Below are 18,817 nucleotides of genomic sequence, written 5' to 3'. Positions count from 1 at the left end.
AAGAATACAAAGCAGCCTGGTAGTTTTACCCTTTATTTGTATGGCTGACTGTTTGCAATGTAGACAAAGTTATAATTGATCCCGTATCCAAACAGCTCTGATAACAACAATCATTATCAAACGTTTACACACTTATTGGTCAACACCTCGGTTAGCCTTTGTACTGGTCCCAATACATTACATACAGCAGGCACCAGTAGAAAACATGCACCAAGTTTTAGGCCCTTAAGATCTTACCACAGACTTACAGACACAGGGAATGATGAGGTGGAAATACAGCACATGTAAACCAGAGGTGGAAATAGGAGGGAGAATTATTAGATAAATGTATTTCTGTATACTTTACAGCTGTTCAAAAAAAAATGTATTTATTCTTCAGGCCCTTTTGGAAAATAAAAAATTATTTGAGCATAAGAAGTAAAGAAACTAAAACAAGAGGCAACACTGAATAAAATCTGAGAACCAAATGAACCTGACGCCTTTCCACCTCTGATTCTTTTTCCCATGTTTTACCACAGTAAAGAAGATGAATATCATTTTACATTCATAAATAGGTTGCAAATACATAACATATCCAAACAGCAATCCGAAGAGTCCTCTCACCACACAGCCAACAAATTCATGTTAAGAACCAAGACACAGATGCAGCTGTTGTTGATGGCAAAACACCACGTCTGAGCAAATAATCTATACATCAGTTTGTAAAAAGACTTTGAAAAACTGTAGATTCAAATAGATCATGTTGGTGTAAGCAATAACATAACTGAAAATGTTCAACTATTAGGCAGTAATGGCCTGAGAAAGTATACAGGTGTTTGAATGAATGACTGATAGTGATGGAGGGGAAATTCATCCAGGCTGGATTTTTAAGGGCAACACAGGGAGTCTTCAGAGTAAAGCAATTTGGCTCAACTTGGCTGGAAAGTATCACAGATTAAGTTAAGGTTTTTCTCATTACTTTTTTAAAATATTTCTTTTTACACATCTGTTTGGGAAAATAGCCCTGCTTCTCCAGTGACATTCAATTGCTGCTTTATTTAAAACTAGTCCAAGTCTTAAACAAGTAGCTCAGCACCCTTGAAGTTGCAAAGGGAAATTTGTACAGAGGACAAAGGGGGTTAAAGCACACATTAGTTGTACACCAAAGCACGTCTCCAAAACATTCAGGACATAAGGAGTGAAAGAGGCTCCATTCCAAGATCAAATACCAGATACTGACCAAAACATCAAGCAGACACAGCTTATTTACAACTTCAAGTCCAACGTTTAAATACGTAAACCCTCCACTTCTGAATGTCCATACACTTGTTTGTAGTGTCAAAAGGTGCGTGGCAGTCCTTGATTCACATCTTGTTGGTCCCAGGGAAATTTTGTTCCACTCGATCACAGTGAGTCTCTGTAGTAAAGAATACAGGTAAAAAGACATCCACAAGATGGCACCAGCAAGTGCTAAGAGAACAGAAACCAGTCCAACCACCATAGTCAGCTCCCAAAGGTCAATGTTAGTTCACAGCTATTTCCATCACAGCTGAAGGTTTCTGTTGGCTCTCCTGCTCCCCAGTTGCCTTGTGACCCCTTGGAGCAACGACACCTTTCATCCAGGATCTATGAAAGAAACCATTTGTCTGCTCCTTTACTATGAAATCTTACAGTTTCCTTTAGAGGAGGATGACGAGTTCTTTGGAGGGCTCTGAGGAGGCCGAAAGGACTTTGAACGTTTCAGGCTGTTTGCTTTGCTTCCGCTGCCTCCACCTGAGGCTGCACTGTTGGCCACTGAGTACGAGCGTCCGTGCATCATGACTGCATTCATACCGTTGGCCATGGAGAAAGACTTGAGGTGGGATTTGATGGCCACAGGGAGGGGCAGTTTGTCGATGAGGTGCACAGGTGTGCAGGAGACAATCGAGCGGCAGCACAGATCCTGGAGGCTGAAGACTGTCGAATAAGCACACAGAACAGAACAATAAGAACTGAGTTTAGATACTCCTAAAGCCTAAGTAGATGTGAGATCATCTTTTTATTTCTTTGTAGTGTCCTAAAAAGTTTTTTATTGTGTTTTCTGAACCAAGCTGGTAGCTTCTTTAGGTAAAGGGTTTTCCTCACATCCCTCTTCTTACTTTCTGTAAAGTGTGGCTGGTGTGCACAGCATTTCTTTACCTACGCTGTTGGAAAAAAAAAGACTTTGACATGATGCATAAAGACAACCCTGTGGTGCTGTGTGCTTCGCTCTACTTTACATTACTGCAATGTAAAAAATACAATAACATGTCAGTTTATCATCTGTATTATGTTTTTTTTAACACCCAGATCATTTGGAGACATAGCAATGAAACAGGACACATCTACCCCCTTGGCTAATTTTGATCAAATGTGGACATAGCGATAACACTTTGAGACAGAACAAAACAAAGAGATCAAGCAGAGATCACCCAGAAGAGGTGGGGGCTTGCTTCCAGTTAGACCCTGAAGCAGTTTGTTTGCAGTGAGAATGCCCCACTGAAATGGTGCCTTGTTAAGTGTTTGAATAGAAATTAGATATCCTGAAATAAAGCTACTGGGAAACTGAAGTATGACTGATAAGTACCTTAAAGTTGGGAGAGCCTAGGCATAAATATTGTTCACAACCAATTAAATATCTTGAGGACTCTCCAGAACCAACTTCCGTATTTCTGTGAGTCATCTCAAGCATTCATATACACTCATCTGCCAAAATGTCGCTCAGGCATTGACCCATGACTCCTTTTAGCCCCTGGTGTGGCAAGTATGCATGGAATTTGATAATTTAGGCCTGCAGAAAAACAATAGACTGTGACACAATAAGAGCCCTGAGGTGGTGTGTGCTTTGGCCCACTTTGCAACATTGCAGTGTGTACATAAAAACAACCCAAAGAAAAGATGCATTTAGAGCAATAAAAAAAAGTAAAAACAAAAACCTTCAACAATTATGGTACTTTTTTTCTTTAAATACACTCCATAGATCAGTGATCTACTTAAATAACCTTAACAAGAAACCACTATAAAGTGCAACAATATTGTCATAGATTGTGTATATGATATCCATGTAAATGTTCAAAATGTTAAAAGTTCTATTTAAGAGTACAAATACAATACTATTCTACATCCACTGCATTAAGGGACAGGAAATATTCAGCTTCATAGCTTTTAATTTTGGCACAAAAAAACAAGAACTTTCTACTCTGTACTTTCTTCTCCTCTGTAACTTCTGACCCTTTTGGCACTAAAGCAAATATTTATATATTTATACTCGTACCATTCTCTGAAAGAACTGTGCTGAAAAAATAACTAATTGCTCACCTCTGTTGGGCCTCCAGAATTTCTCCATCCCATGTCTCATCAGCACAATGCGGGAAAGTTCTGTGAAGGACTCGATGACATTGAAGTTGCAGAGTGGACTGACCTCAAAGAAAGTCATGCTGTTCTTTTCTGCATAAGCCCTTGCCTGCTCTGTAGGAACCTGCCGCTTGAATGCAAGGTGAAGACGGTTTCCCACCAAAATCCTGGGTACACCAGGGGCGTGCTGATGGAAAACAACATTATACTTTCATTAAGAAATGCTATTTATCCTTTTCAAAAGCTTCTCTGCTACATTTTATAATAAACAACAGGTTATATTCTTATCTAAAGAATAAATAACACAAAAACTGTTTTGATTGTTTTGTCCAGGAGTTATTTGTTCATCAGAAACAGTTAAATTTGATTACCTCATCAATTTCCCGGATCCAGCGGTCAATTCCATCAAACGACCAACCATTGGTTATATCATAGACAAGCAAAATTCCCTGTGAAATAAAACCAGATTAGAACCAGATACACATTTTTAAAACCATCATTTTCAAATTGTGCATTGATTTCTCACTTGTGCTCCTCGAGAGTAAGACCTAAAGATGGTGCAGAATCTGCCCTGTCCTGATGTGTCCCTGTTGACAAGACATAAGTAGAGATAGTTAGGGGACTACTGTACTATAAGGCAATCATAGCTGAGCTTAAATTCAACTTCTTTTTTAATTTAAATCATAATCTTACCACAACTCTAACTTCACTCGTCTGCCATCCAGCAGAATTGTGGTTGTCTTGTAGTCAATTCCTTAAATCACAAAGAATTCACACAAAAATAATAAATGGGGAGTATTGCCAGATTTTTGAGAGAGATTCTGAACCTGGACTGAACACACATGTACTCACCACTGCTGTAGGCGTAAGGTGACTCCACTGATCCGTCTTGTAAACTTTCCAAGATCTCTCCCTTTCCGACATCGCTGTCACCCACCAAAAGAAATTTCAGGAGATAGTCATAACTCTTAACGGGACTGCTCTGTGTCCCCATCATCCCACGCATTGGATCCGGTTCACGGGGAGCTCTACAAGCTCACCAGACGTCAACTGTTCGACGTCTGGGACAGAACTTGCTGTCCCAGGCAGCAGAAACGTTAGCTAAAAGTAGGCTACTGTGGTTTGACGTTAGCGTTGGCCCACTAACCTGACGATCTACTCGCAACAGTTCATCCAACCTCAGTGAGTTTTGTCGTCAGACTCTCAATAATTTCTCAGGAAAGGCGAAAACACGTTTCAGTGTTCATTTAAACTCTCCAAAACGTACAGACACCGCCAATAGTCCGGAATAGCTCACACCTACTATCAAAACAACCTTAACTGGCTATTAGCTTCTTAGCTAACTAGCTTCTAAAAAACGAAAAATACACATTCTACGCCAACGAAGCGATAGACGGACATACACGAGTGTCCATATACAATAAGAAACAACGCTCTAGTAAAAGAACAACGATCCTATTACTGGGAACGTAAACAGAAACCTGAAGAGTATTATTAGCTTTGGATGCGTCTGGTTAGCAGAGTGGACAGTGTTGGAACTTCCTGGTGATGACATCATGAGTACGTAACATCCTGCTGATGAATAAGTTATCAAGAAACATTTTTTAAATAAATTAATGAATCAATTAATTAGTGTTCATGAGCCAAGTGATGATAAAAAAAATGTTCGGCGTATTTCAGTGAGAAATAATTTTCCGAAAAGTTATCCTGAGACGTATAAAATTAATCTGTTTAAAGAAATATATGGCGAGTATCAGCTCGGGGACCACAGTTTGATTTATGGCTATCATATTTTAAGCGTTTACGTATTAACGCTGTATCATAACACGTGCATTTTTTCTTCACAATACTTTATTTAATTTTCACTCCGAAACAAATGAGTTAACTGTGAATCAATACACCTAACTGTGTATTTACATCTACAATTTGGAGGTATAAAGAGATATAAACAGGGCTTGACATGAACACCGGCCAACCGGCCAAATGCGGGTGGATTTCGGCAGTGGCTGGTAACACCGCCGCTCCTACTGGCCACTTTGGCCGGTTGAATTTTATGTACACGTTTAATTGGAGTTTTCTCAAACGGCATCTGAAATAATAAACCAACTGCAATATAAGACCACGACACTACAACTCCCATGAGTACTCCCTGCATAAAGCGTTTGCTCATCATTGGTCCATTTGTGGAAGACTTTGCGACGTCACTGCTGACCGGGGTCAAGTCAGATTTGGGTGAAAAGATTGGGTCACAACACCCCAACCGTGTCTCTTGCTGAATTTTTATCCGTTAGATTAATCCCCTTTACCATTTTATTATAAGCAATAACAAACTACTATTTTAATTACTATGTCTTAATAGACTGCATATTTTCATATGAAAGGAGCACAATGTTACACACAACTTTATCAGAGCTGAATACCTGATTGAGGACCTGTGGATTTAACATTGATGTAGTCTTGTTTTGAGTGTGCATAGGGGTCATTTACATTTAAAGAGGTTGTAAATTTTTTTTAAGTAAACTTTAGCATGTTATTATCGGCTTTAATCATATTGAACATAATTATCCAACAACAAATTGTGGCCAGTGAAAATACTGAGTGGCTAGTAACTCTGGGATACCACTGGCCACAGTGGCTGGTGAGCAAAAAAGTTCATGTCAAGCCCTGGATATAAAGGTAAATAAAGTAGATCAAGTTTAATGAGCTGTTTGATTCCTGAATGGATACCACAATACTGGAGGAAGAGTTTAAAAAAATGAAACAAAATTACATAACTTTCAAAAAAGTGTGTGCTCATTTAAAGAAATTCAAATCACTATAAACGTTTATGGATGTATTTTAGACACAGAGGAAGGCACTGAAACCTGTTAGGCATGATTACTGTTGGTCACATCTCATTGGCTGCTCTTGATTGGCATTTGCAACAGCTGAAGAAGTTCACGCTTGAATGCAGGATACAAAAGCCAGATGGCACAGCTTTATCAGAGACAAACTTATTTAGGTGAGGGGCCGGGTTCACTGGCTGGCAGTTGCAGGAGTGGAGATGGCGCTTATCCATGTTTGTCTTTTGCTGTTGCTGTCTTACTCTGCCTGTTGTCAGGCCCAGTCTAGAGGTGGGCCTGATGTTGGAGCATTTTTGGAGGATCCTGACTTAGAGTGGGAAAGAATGGAGACAGTAATTGGGAAAGAAAACATGCACACCTCTACAACTGATGCTGAATACTGGAGGAGCTCATCTAGTTATGGATCTTCATCAAGCGGAGTAAAGAAACTTCCTGAGTCTGTCATTGTCACATCTTCCAAGATCCAGAAAGAGGCCTTCAAGCCAGAAAAGGGTTCCAGACCCCTCCCTAACTCCGTCAAAGAAATTTTACTAGTTGGTTCTTCTTCTGCCAAGGCATCTATGAAAGCAGCCAGACCAAAACTGATTGAAATCCTGTGTCATGTTGACAGGATGTATGTAAGAGTTAGGAGAGAGCTTTTCAAGACCAAAGAAGCATACAAGGACTTGAAGCTAGGCAGCTGTCCTGTTAACCAAGGTACCAAAGAGCATTACTACTTTCTGTACCTGCTGAAGAGTAAGTGTGGATTCAAAAAAGAGGTTAGTAAACGTGTCATTTTTTTTGTCTGTAAGAAAGTTATCCACTTTGACCAATGACAAACAGATGTCTTGTTTTCCAGAGTAATGTGGATTATCTATCGATTGGCAATTCTCTCAGCTACAAACCATCAACTCCAGTTGTCCGAGAACTACCATTTGACATACCCCTGCAGTGTAGATTTCCAAGGTAAGATTAATTTGTTCCAATCGTATTCCAAACTAAGGATTAAGCAACACTTTGCATAACAAACCAGAAAATTGATCAATGCCTAGTGCTTTCTGGTGTCAAAACGATGCAATTTTCACTTCGCTTTTCCAGGTTTTTCCACTCCTATAAAGTTGGCTTCCTCCCTAAGCTCCAGGGAGGCACAGTTTTCAAAGCACTCCAACCCAAGAGCACTTACACCATTACTCCCCAAGATGGTATGTGTCTTTTTAAATTAACCTTTTTTTATATTCATGCAGCAACATTTAAGATCTTGACCAGAGTGTTTTGAATAAAGTGTTTCCCCACATTTTTTGTTCATTTGTCAAATAAATTTAAAGTAATTGTACACTAGAAGATGAAATGGTTTAAAAGATATAGAGAATTATTGAGGGGGTTGTTTGTTTCTCTAACTACCGAGCCATAGTTTGAGAAAGTGTGAACAAAGGAAACTGCAACTTTGTGGGACAGCAAGGCCTTGAGTCTTCTGAAAAGTTAAATACAAAATGCATCTGCCAGTGACTCAAAAGGAATTTGTCTTAAGCAAAACTTTATTTAAATATAGAAAAAAAAAATCAGTACATGTCTTTGAAAACTTATTTAAGCACACAACATACAGACTTGTAGCATGTACAACTTAAGCATGACTGTGAACTCTGAAGGGAATAACATTCATAAGAATGACATTTATAACCAGTATTTTTTTTCACCGTTTCAAGAGCTCTAACCAGTATAAACTTGTGGCTGCCCTTCCCTCTCACACAGCATCAGGGAATGAAATCACTGGCTCTAAAAGCTACAACTTGGGTGACCCCATGTTCTTTGAAGCTAAGCGTGCTAGTGGCACAGCGAAATCTGGAGCTCAGAGGATATATGTCAACAAGTGCTTCATGACAGCTGCCAGTGACCCCAACTCCAACCCTAAGTATACAGTCATTGACAACCAAGGGTAAGATTTCATCAGAACTAGATCGTCACCATGTCACAGTTATGAGAAGTACCTTAACATTTCTCTCTGTAATTGCAGCTGTATGATTGACGGTAAGGTGACTAGCCAGTCAAAGTTTTACACTGGAGACTCAACTATGGTTCAGAAATTCAGTATCGGGGCCATGGTTTTCAAGGACTCAATTTCCTCCTCAGCATCCTCACAGGTATTATCAAATCAAACTCCTCAAAGCTTAATCTTAAGTACAAATTTTTTTAACATTGACTGTCTTTTCAGCAACTCTACATGCACTGTGAAATCGCTGTAAAGAATAAAGCACCAACTATAAGTTCAAAGGCCTGCAACTACGACATGACTGCTAAAAAGTGAGTTGACTGGCTGAGGTTAAACATGGACAAAGAGTTTTTCCAATAAAGGATCTTTTAGGATACTATTCTTTGCTGACATGATATATTTGTAGAAGCTACACCAGCTTATTGTGAGCTTTCCAAATTTAACACTTCCTGTCAACGATTTTAGGTGGAAGGAGTTGTATGGGGATGACTCTGTGTGCACATGCTGTGAATCCACCTGCTCCTCTGGATCCAATAAGGGTGGGTTAAACCATCAAGGAAACTATCTTCCAGACTCTGAATGTGACAGTGTCAGCTTTAAAATGAGATTAGAGTTGCTTTATGATGGAGCTCCCATTCCATATTTCAAAATACCTCAAAGCCTAAAATTTCTTCAAACTGCTTCTAAAATGAGTTAATCTCTTAACAGCTTCCAAGAACCTGGTTTCCAGTCACTCTTGGAAGGTTGACTTGAGCGCCAAGGATGAAGACGTGGACTTTGAACCTCTGATGAAAATGGTTGAAGCTGAAACCTTCGATTTGGAAGATCCTGACATGGCGGAGCATAAGGACTTCCTCAACTACTGGGAGCATGATTACTAAATGTTTGAAAGTGCTCAGCATTTTAAATAAATGATTTGGCTGGTATACTTTTGCAGTTTTTTTTCTTCATACAGAGCGGTTATCCATGTGCTGACCGACATAATCCTCTATTAGCATGTGTGCATTTTTCAGCATTTCCTGAAAGTGCATCACTGCATTTCTGTAGATGCAGTTGTGAACCACAAGGGGATGGAAGAGATTCACTGCCTGAGCTGCAGTGAATTCAGCAGGAAGTTCAATAACCTTTGGTGTTAAAGGGTTTCCAATAAGCACGTGATGCAACTGCTTTTTCTCCAGGCTTCTTCCCATGAAAGCCAGCAAGTCTTTCACCCTGTAAGCCACATGGTTTGGTTTCCACTGCGATGGCTCAGAGGTCAGAAGCAGATGCATCAGTGCAGTTTTAAAATGAAAATCCCTGAGTGCACTGCTACCTGAAAGTGCTGTTTGTCTCCTATGAAGGAAAACGGCAACCTCAAGAGTTTGCCTGTGACAGGAGTTTTCAGGCAGGTGTTTGGAAATGTTTTCTAATAAGTGATTTTCATACTTGGCCAGAGAGAGAGTCCACAAAGAATCAAAGTCTTCTGGGGAGCCAGGAGTGATGAAGAAATGGGCATTGGTGTTAAATCTAACCACGGGGCTCATATTGAAGCTGATCTTCTTCCCTGATCTGAATCTGACCACCAGAGCACCAGGAGTATCCAGGTAGCGTATGTTCAGCTCAAGCTCATACTTGTGTGAAATCTGTGCCCAGGCCTCTTTGATGGTGCTCTGAAACCACCTGGTCACCTGTGATTTTGAGAGAAATGGGGTGTTCTTCACACAAAGAGGACCATCGAAAACATCACTTGTCTTCAGCTTTGATTTCTCTGTCTGGCAGTGAAGCAGACAAACCATATCATCTGCATCAGAAGACTGACAGGGGCAGCCATGTTGGATTTCCTTTCTTCCTACCAGCTTTATTCGTCCACAGACCTGCATATCTGGAAGCAGATCACTTGCCTGATTGTTGCGGAGGAAACACTGAAAACTGTATGGATCAGGTGGAGCAAATGCAACAATGACATTACAGGCATTCAACATCTGACAGTCCTCCAAGACCATTACATTTTTATCACACACGTTCCTCATGGCCTCTGTTAGATCATCTGCAAAACCCTCCAAGAACTCCTCCTTCCACTTATTATCGGCAGAGACTTTCACACACTTGGAATGAAATCTCTCAAGAGTGTTTCTGTCTAAAAGTGGCATTTCAGCATCAGTGCAGGTCACAAGGGAAACCCTGGTTCCTTCTTGTTTCATTTGGGGGTTTCTCCCCAGGTATTTCCTGAAGAAGCGGACTGCTGAAATGATGGACAGTGTGTTCCATAAGTACCACAGGTAATCTTTCTCCCAATCTGCAAGTTCTGTCTCTGAAGTTTCATTTTCACTTGTCTTGGTGTGGACGTCTGTCAAAGCAGATTCCTGTTCTTTGGAGCTGATCTTTTCTTTCTTTTCAGTCTGTCCATGTTTCTCTTCTGCTCTGCTCAAAGCACCATCAGTCTGGATATCTCCTCTTTGTTTACGCTGCATGTCCAGCTGTGATTCCTCCTCTTGCTCACTCTCAATTTGTGAAGTCTTCAGAGCAGTCACATCTTCAGAATGTGAAACTTGTTTTTCCTCAATTACAGACTGATTCTCCACTTTGGGTATGTTTTGTTTGTCATCAAAAGGCCCTGTGCCGTCAGTATGTGTCGTTTCCTCATTGACAGCTTCCATGGGGCTGTCCAGTTTATTACCTCCTCCCATAGGCTTCTGTTCAGACTTTTGCATGCTCAATGAAGTTGTATCATCCAACTCCTGAACACTGGGGTCATCTCTGGGACACGTCAGGAGACCGACAGCCACCACAACCACTCGCAGCAGCAGGGTGTCTTGCATCTTTAATGTCTGTGAATACATCAGTAAAAGATAGATCTTACAGCTGATTTAGGAAAAAGATTTCTTCAAACTGCCAAAAATTACTAACATGAAAAATATTTTTAATCATATATGATACTCTACGATGACATGTTGTGAAGCGAGGAGCTACTTCCTCAAAAGCCTTGAAGCATCCTTCCTACTTATTTCCCTATTAAAGTTGTAGATCAAACACTGTGAAATTACTGCACATTACATGAGAGAGAAAAAGCAGTATACGCACCCAAAAAGAGGCGATTTTTCTCAAAAACTGCAGGCTAATGCTTCGACAGGAACAAACAAGGAGGAAACAGACTAACCTTGCACCGCCACAGTCTCTGTGATCTCTTCCTATTTTAGAAGCAGTTATAGGTTGCCTTGCTTGACTTATTTCCTGCACACCCTGCCCATGTGTTAGCTGTAACATCTTCCTGTGCAATACACAGAAGCACATAGATAGCACAGACTTCCTGTAAGCCGAACACCAACTCAAATCTGTATGAAATAAGCCATTTCCTCTGAATCACTCTCAATTTCACTGACGAGAGGTTGTTTGCCCTCATGTGGAATGAAGCATAAGGTTACACACTATTGTTTAAAAACTGGGAGAAAAGTTTTTTGTTTGAATCGGAGAGTAAGCCTCTGTCTTTTATCATGTTGTGGGTTTCTAACTGGTTTGTCAAGCCGTCAAACTGAATAGGTGAAGAGGAGATCAAAGCTTCACATGAAAAGTAGAAGAATCCCCTCACAGTTATCAAACTTCACACATGGTTAGACATTTTATCTTGGCTTACTCAGCTCTGATTAAACAGAGACAGATTCACCTTCCACCTTCAAAGCACCAACCAAATTTTCCAGCCAAACCCACAGATATTTGAATTGTTCCAAACCTTGTTTGCATGTCTGCATTGTTACGGCAACAGGTGAACAACACTGCACCTCAGGGTTCACGCAAGTTGAGTCACACGTGACAATAAAATACAAGATACAACAAAGAACAAAAAAAACGTTCCAACTTGTGGTCATGTTTGAGAAATATTGCACGTTAACTTTTAGAGAATTTTTTTTTCAAATGAGTCGTTGCTACAAAACATTAAACAAGTGCCTGTGTTTGGGGAGGGGCATCGTGAAAGATGATGTGGTCAGCTTTGAACATCATCACAGTGAGTTTTGAGAAACACCTGACAGACGGTCAGACGAGCCCAATGTCAGACAAGTGGGTGAAGAGCTGTAAAATTGCGCATTATGGATAGCATCATATGAGTTGTTCCTTTTTCGTCTTTGTGTTTCAACTCTCAAGACAACAGGTAAGTGTGTGTACGTATGTTTCTGTTTCAGAGATTTGCTGATCAATAACTAAAAATGACTTTGTATTATTCTCTGTATGTAGAGATGAGAAAAAGAAATATTTCTGCTTATAGTCTTGTAAGAGCCAGTTCATTATGGTTGAATGGTTTGGCAAAAAAATTCCTTTTCTACACAACATACTGAAAGATAATTAATGACAACTTTTTGGGGTAATGTACTTTGAGAGTGAATTACAGCATTCAGATAACTGGGTTATGAAAAGTTTCTTTTTTAGCTATCCAGCTTAGGAGCATCTTGACTACAATGTTCTAACATCATTAACAAACTTGGGTCATCCCAAACGCCTGCAAGTCATTCCAGCTAATTGTTGATGATTCACCAACTTTTATTGCAGGTCTTTTGGAAGAGGAAACCTTGACCTTCAACCAGACAGATATTGCACCTTCTTCAATAAATCAAGGATTTGTTTGTTATTTTACAGTTTGTCTATTTTATGTGAACCCACTAGCTCCCAATATGATCATCACAGTGTCCTGTGTAGAATGAAGGCAAACCAGCATGCAGTGGTGCCTTTTCAACACTTCTCACTGATCTCAGCCTCTTTTTTTTTAACAGATTTATTTATTTCATCTAAATAAAAGAACACCACCCCCTGCCAAGATGGATAAGCTTCGTATGATGTTCCAGTTCCTCCAATCCAACCAGGAATCTTTTATGAATGGGATTTGTGGTATCATGGCACTAGCCAGTGCTCAGATGTACTCTTCCTTTGAGTTCAGCTGCCCCTGTATGCCTGAATACAACTACACCTACGGGATCGGGCTGCTCATCGTTCCTCCCATATGGTTCTTCATGTTAGGCTTTGTGCTGAATAATAATGTGTCTGTTCTGGCAGAGGAGTGGAAAAGACCCACAGGCAAACGGAGCAAGGATCCAACAATCCTCCGCTACATGTTCTGCTCAATCACGCAGAGATCCTTGATAGCACCTGCAGTGTGGGTGTCTGTCACTCTCATGGATGGGAAGAGCTTCCTCTGTGCTTTCAGCGTCAACCTGGATCTGGACAGGTTTGGGAATTATAGTCTGTTGAGGGGGATGTCGGAGGCGGAGAGGCTGAGAGTGCTGGCAAGGATTCCATGCAAAGACTTGTTTCAGGACCAGGAAATAAGAGTGGCAGCAACACGATACATCAAGTGTATATCACAGGTAGGATGCTAATTTCTGTCTTTTGTATTCTGTGAATGGTTTCAACTTGGGCACTGTTTGGGTTTGGATATGGAAGATACTGATTTAAACTATACAACTGTAAAGCACAAACATCAGTTAAATGGCTTTTACCCATAGAAATTAATGAATTATAGCCAAGAAAGGAAACATTGATCTGACTTAAGAAGCTAGCGTAGTCTTTTTTAATTTGGGGTAAGATTAGCTGTCTGGATCATGATTTATGTTTTCATGAAACGTGTTGCTAATTTGTTCCGTTTTTTCACTATAGGAAAATAATGAATGTAAATGAGCAAAAAAAAAAAAAAAAGATGGATGAATTCCATTTTGATTTTCCGCTTCAGAGCGTTAGCATAGCATCATTTGTCTTAAACAGCTTAATGGGACACCAAAAGTAAAACAAAGTCATCCTAAACTTTTTTGAAAGTATCAGAAGAGTCAGATAAAAACAGCCCAATGTAGGACATAGTCAAAGAAAAGTTTTTAAACTTCAATACAGGATCTGATGACTCAATGAATTTTAACTCATTGCTTTATTCCTTTTAAAGTGCACTTCACTCAGATCTACTCACCAGACTGGCTTTGCACTTTGAGCCCTTGGGGCTTTTCTGTGTGCTTATTAAGGGCAAAGATAAGCCTGCTAAATTGGTTATTCTTGGAACTGGGATATATTTCAATCAATCCAAATACCACCATGCTTATATTTAGGTCTTTGAGCAGCCAAGGGGAAAGTATGAATGCTAAACAGTGATGTGTATCTGAAGTATATTGATAACAGATTCTGTTTATGAGGCTGTTAAACCATAAGGAAAGACCAAGAAGTGTTTTTTCGATCACATGTTGGACTATGTGGGTTTTATCATCTTTGGCATCTTAATGTGTGAATTTTGAAGTGTATATGAATTAGATTAGCCAATAATGATGGCACATCGTTAAAGTCTCTGCTATCAGAGTGTGAATGATGTGTGGATGGGTAGGTGTGATTCGACTGCGAGTGGTCAGAAAGTTAATCATTAACCATTTGTTTTGATTAATTATAATCTTGCTTCACCACTTTATCTAATACTCTAATCTGCAGGCATGTGGATGGATGTTCCTGCTCATGATGACCTTGACAGCCTTCATGATCCGGGCCATTCGACCATGTTTCACTCAAGCCGCCTTCCTCAAGACAAAGTACTGGTCTCACTACATTGACATCGAGCGCAAGATGTTCGATGAGACATGCAAAGAGCATGCCAAGAGTTTTGCCAAGGTTTGCATCCAGCAGTACTTTGAGAACATCAGTGGGGAGATGCGCAGCTTCCACAAACATCACTCCAGCGGAGACGACAGTGATGAAGAGGATGAAGAAAAAAGGAAAAGTGATGAAGAGAAGCTCCTCGGCATTAGGGCTCAGGATGATATGAACAAAGTTTTATGGAACTGGCACACCTGTAAGCCAGCCTTGACTCTGAGAAAAGACCAAATAGATGGAGAAAACAATATCAAACTGAATGGAGAGGCCAACGGAGCAGCAAATGGATTTTTAAAGGGACACACCCATGAGGTGGAGAAGAAGGAATGGGCTGTGTATTACAGTAAGGTCTGAAGTCTCTATAAAATGGTTTCAGAGATTCAGGAGTCATTCTGTCTTAATCCACTGTATATTTTTTTTTCTTGTTAAGACTAAGTTAAAAATATGTTGTATTGTGAGAAAGCTGAATTTTACTTCAATGCATTTAACTTAAAAGTGGCTGAAAATTAATGTTTATGTAGTCTATGCTGGTACAATAGTTGAGCATGTTACCTTCAAAATGAAAAAGATGCTGGATTGTCAACATATTTCTGGTTCAAATACAGAGCAGTGTATTCTCTATGTACTCTATGTCTGAATAAATGTGTTTCTCTTTTTTAAAAAATATCTCCTCCACAAACAAGTCATCATCTATTTAAAAACAGACACTGCCTCTCTCAGAGGGAAAGACACAGATCAGGCTCTGTCTTTGTTTTCTCCATAAGGGAAATCTATTTTTGCAGAAAAACATCAAAAACAAGTTTGAACCAGCCTAGAACACTGAGACAAGACTAATAACAATAATAACATCCATTCTTCCATACATCTTCCATACGTTTACCCAGTTACATGTTTGGGATGGAATCTGGGAAAGATTTAATTGATGAAATAGAAAAATAGATTTTGTTAGGCTATAAAATTCATGAATGTTAGTTATGTCAGAAGCAATACTAGGTACCATTAATTTGTACATGGTAACAGAATATACAATGCTTAACAAATCTGTTAAACCACCTGTCATAAAAAGGAGAAAAACACCCAGCATCATGAAGTGCTTTAATCCAGACTCTTTCTCTCTCAGTAAGTTTCCTTCTCTTCACCATTTTGAACAAGAGTGTAGGATTTCAAACTGAATTCACGAAAAAGAAAAAACCTATATTTGACTGAACACACGGGATTTCTCTCCAAGTCAGGAAATAGGCACGAATAACAAATGACCACTTTAACATCTTTTCCTGTTTAGGGATACAAGTAAATTACTGATTTGGGGATCAAAAAAATATAATCTGCTCTATTTTTTCTGCTTTTTGTAAAACAGTACATTTGAAGGTTAACAAATAACACTAATTGATATATTTTTAGCATTAAATATATAAGTCTAATTAAAAAGCTGTTACATACCGGTGGATTAACCATCACAGAAAGATTTTGGTGTTCGGCCATGCTCTGTAAATTTAGGTCAGCATTGGAAAACACTTAACACAAAGTGATGGTCTACAAAAAATGTTTAGCACTGTATATTGAACATCAGCCAGTAACTTTTTAAGATCTGATATGCTGTCATTCAAGAGGACGTTATAATTGGTTTACAGCAGCCACACTGTGGTACACAGGCTGTTGTAAAACAATAAACAATGACAACAAGCAAACTTTGTAACTCAGTTTATAGCATAGTTTAGTCTATGTTTAGTGTTACCCCCAGCTCAGTGATCGAAGACATGTCCCTAACATGTAAAGTTAGTGAATCCTGGTTGTCATCTACCAGCTCCAGCCTCACCAAGCAGAGCTAATGTAACCTCACTCTTTATTTTATTGATAGACTCTCAAGTTTGACCAGACCACTGCAGAATAACTGCTGACTGTGGGTTGGAATGAACCTAATCACAAACAGCTTGACCCGTGTTTTAGCCTGTGCTCTATCACTGTTCTGTTTAGCTTTATTTTGCTCTGACATCCTTTTTCTTGCCGACAGTTCAGCTCCAGTGTCCACCATTATTCCAAAATAAATACAAGAAATCCTTTTTTAGCAGAGAAAAACACAGATGTCTCTCCTCATCCCTAAACTTCATCGGCTGCTGTGGTGTTATCACAGGAACAAGCAACAAGAGCGTAAATCAGTTCGGTACAACCAGCACTAACCTTCTTTGGTGTTGGTAATCTCATTTTAAATTGTGGATTAAGACTAGGCAGATATATATAGAAGTGAGAATTTTTCAAGATCACTGAGTAAGTTTTCACAGCCCCTTTAATCAGTCTTATTAATGAGGCCCTCTGGTTATCAATCTGAAGTTTACATCATCATTGAGTGTCTGTGGTGACCTTAACTTTACAGCTGCACCCCTGCTTTTAACCTGATTAACTTTTAATAGAAGAAATCATCAGTTCAAAACCTACAAAAATAAAAAGTCCTGCTTGGGTTAAAATGCAAATGTTTTGCAGCTACAAGTGTTCACAAGATAGAAAGATGTTGCCTTAAAACTAACACGATTGAGTCTGTTTTCTGACTTGAGTTTTTTCTGTACTGAATTTAGCATTACATCTATGTTAAGGTTTTACAGTGAAAAGTGCATAAAGTCACTTAAATGTGAAACTCAGTATGTACAACTTGATGTACTTCAGAAAAGCCCTTTATCTGCACTGTTCTAACCAGAGATAATTAGAGTTAAAGAAGAATGATGTTAAAGGTTTAACTTGGTCATTCTGGAGATAATTTTTCTTTTCAAAGAATTAAAACTATGGCATAAGCAAATAACCCAGTAAGGCTTTTGTAGTTCTGGCCAGCAAAACCACTGTGCAAAAACAAAAGTTTGTACCTGCCAAAACATTTTGCATGTCACTAAGTAAACAAGGTCAAAATTTGCATCCTTCTCACTCCACTATTTTGTGCGTTTTCCATGTCCATCAGTCAGTCACACCTTTTCCTGAAAAGCGGATCATCTTCAGAGAAAAAAATAATTCACACCAATTAATGCCAGCTACTGGATATAAGTAATTCCAACATCTGCTTTATATCTGCAGATTTGACATCTCTTTCATGTGTTTTCATCATATTTCACAAGAGGGCACGCCTTGTGCAATAAACAAACAGAGCAACAAACACGGACACACCCTGCTGTAGCTACAACGGAAACCTGTAAACATCCAACAACGCCTGTGGTGTACTGAGGTCTGTATCAATGCTCATGCATCTGTCCCGTCAATCCAGCTGTTCCTCAGTATCCAGTGTTAATGTCATTACTCAAGCAGGAGGGTAGGAGGGAGGAGGGAGGAGGGCAGAGTGAATGAAAATGGCATGGGTCCCATTGAGGCCTCTCCCTTCTTTCCTTCCTCACTCCCTCCCTCCCTCCCTCTCCCCAAGGGATTGGTGGAGCAGCTCTCCCCTTGACCATCTCAGTGCTAACCCAGTAGCCCAGCAGCTGTTCTCTCCCTCAGCGAATTGGCAGCCAGGGCCGCTGGTGTGGGGGTGGACATACAGGCAGTGTTTTTGTCCAGGCTGTGATTTCCTCTATTTTGTCTCCATTTTCTCTTGATACTGTTTTTCTTCAAATCTCTGTGCATTTCTTCGACTTGACATTTACCTCTCCTCCTTTTTTTGCTGCTCTACCTGCCTTTTCCTCTCCTGCAAGAGTGACATGGTGTTTATATATAGATCAAACAAAGCAAACATGAAAAAGAATCTGCTGCTGCCCTAAAAATACCAGTGTATGTGCGAAGGAAGGAAACAGCAGCAGAGGTTTTGTCATCTCCTCCTTCAGCGATCTCTACCTCACACAAATGTCTTTGTTTTGGTCGTCAGGATATCAGCTGTCCACACGTTACTGACCAAGGCCTTGTTTGACTTTGCTGCAAATGTCTCTCTTGTCTTTCTCTCACAAATACATGCACATGGGTGTGCGCACACAGACACATACACATCAGCATGCTTGCAGCCGCCCTATTCGTCAGTGTCTGGCTCATTCTGCCTTCCTTCTGCCTACAGATTGGAGGACAGAGGTAGAGAGGGAGGGCTGAGGGAGAGGAGAGTTGCGAGGCA

General features: G+C 39.9%; 4 protein-coding genes across 4 annotated transcripts; 2 read left to right on the top strand and 2 right to left on the bottom strand.

Moving 5' to 3' along the window:
* Positions 1–24: 24 nt before the first annotated feature.
* Positions 25–4,890, bottom strand: LOC141786050 (ras-related protein Rab-40C-like). Its single transcript, XM_074664754.1, has 6 exons — positions 4,204–4,890; positions 4,045–4,105; positions 3,878–3,938; positions 3,723–3,800; positions 3,316–3,538; positions 25–1,935 (listed from the first exon to the last, which is right to left on the bottom strand). The coding sequence occupies exons 1-6, from the start codon at positions 4,355–4,357 to the stop codon at positions 1,637–1,639; spliced, it is 876 nt and encodes a 291-aa protein (XP_074520855.1). The 5' UTR covers positions 4,358–4,890; the 3' UTR covers positions 25–1,636.
* A 1,426-nt stretch (positions 4,891–6,316) lies between these two features.
* Positions 6,317–9,086, top strand: zp3c (zona pellucida glycoprotein 3c). The gene is made up of 8 exons (XM_074683851.1): positions 6,317–6,952; positions 7,033–7,139; positions 7,272–7,375; positions 7,923–8,106; positions 8,185–8,311; positions 8,383–8,471; positions 8,626–8,699; positions 8,869–9,086. Exons 1-8 carry the CDS (start codon positions 6,395–6,397, stop codon positions 9,039–9,041), a joined length of 1,416 nt encoding a protein of 471 aa, XP_074539952.1. The 5' UTR covers positions 6,317–6,394; the 3' UTR covers positions 9,042–9,086.
* On the bottom strand, positions 9,014–11,291 carry LOC141800960 (inositol 1,4,5-trisphosphate receptor-interacting protein). The gene is made up of 2 exons (XM_074683840.1): positions 11,221–11,291; positions 9,014–10,967 (listed from the first exon to the last, which is right to left on the bottom strand). The coding sequence occupies exon 2, from the start codon at positions 10,956–10,958 to the stop codon at positions 9,108–9,110; it is 1,851 nt and encodes a 616-aa protein (XP_074539941.1). The 5' UTR covers positions 10,959–10,967; positions 11,221–11,291; the 3' UTR covers positions 9,014–9,107.
* Positions 11,292–12,944: 1,653 nt separating this feature from the next.
* Positions 12,945–15,257, top strand: calhm1b (calcium homeostasis modulator 1b). The gene is made up of 2 exons (XM_074664744.1): positions 12,945–13,490; positions 14,587–15,257. The coding sequence occupies exons 1-2, from the start codon at positions 12,945–12,947 to the stop codon at positions 15,097–15,099; spliced, it is 1,059 nt and encodes a 352-aa protein (XP_074520845.1). The 3' UTR covers positions 15,100–15,257.
* The last annotated feature ends 3,560 nt before the right edge of the window (positions 15,258–18,817 follow it).

This window comes from Halichoeres trimaculatus, unplaced genomic scaffold, assembly GCF_033239565.1.
Source record: "Halichoeres trimaculatus isolate MK-OKI-2021-1 unplaced genomic scaffold, fHalTri1.1 fHalTri1_scaffold_2, whole genome shotgun sequence".
Lineage (NCBI taxonomy): Eukaryota > Metazoa > Chordata > Actinopteri > Labriformes > Labridae > Halichoeres > Halichoeres trimaculatus.
Note: the sequence above shows the minus strand (reverse complement) of the source record. Positions and strands in the feature narration are given on the sequence as shown.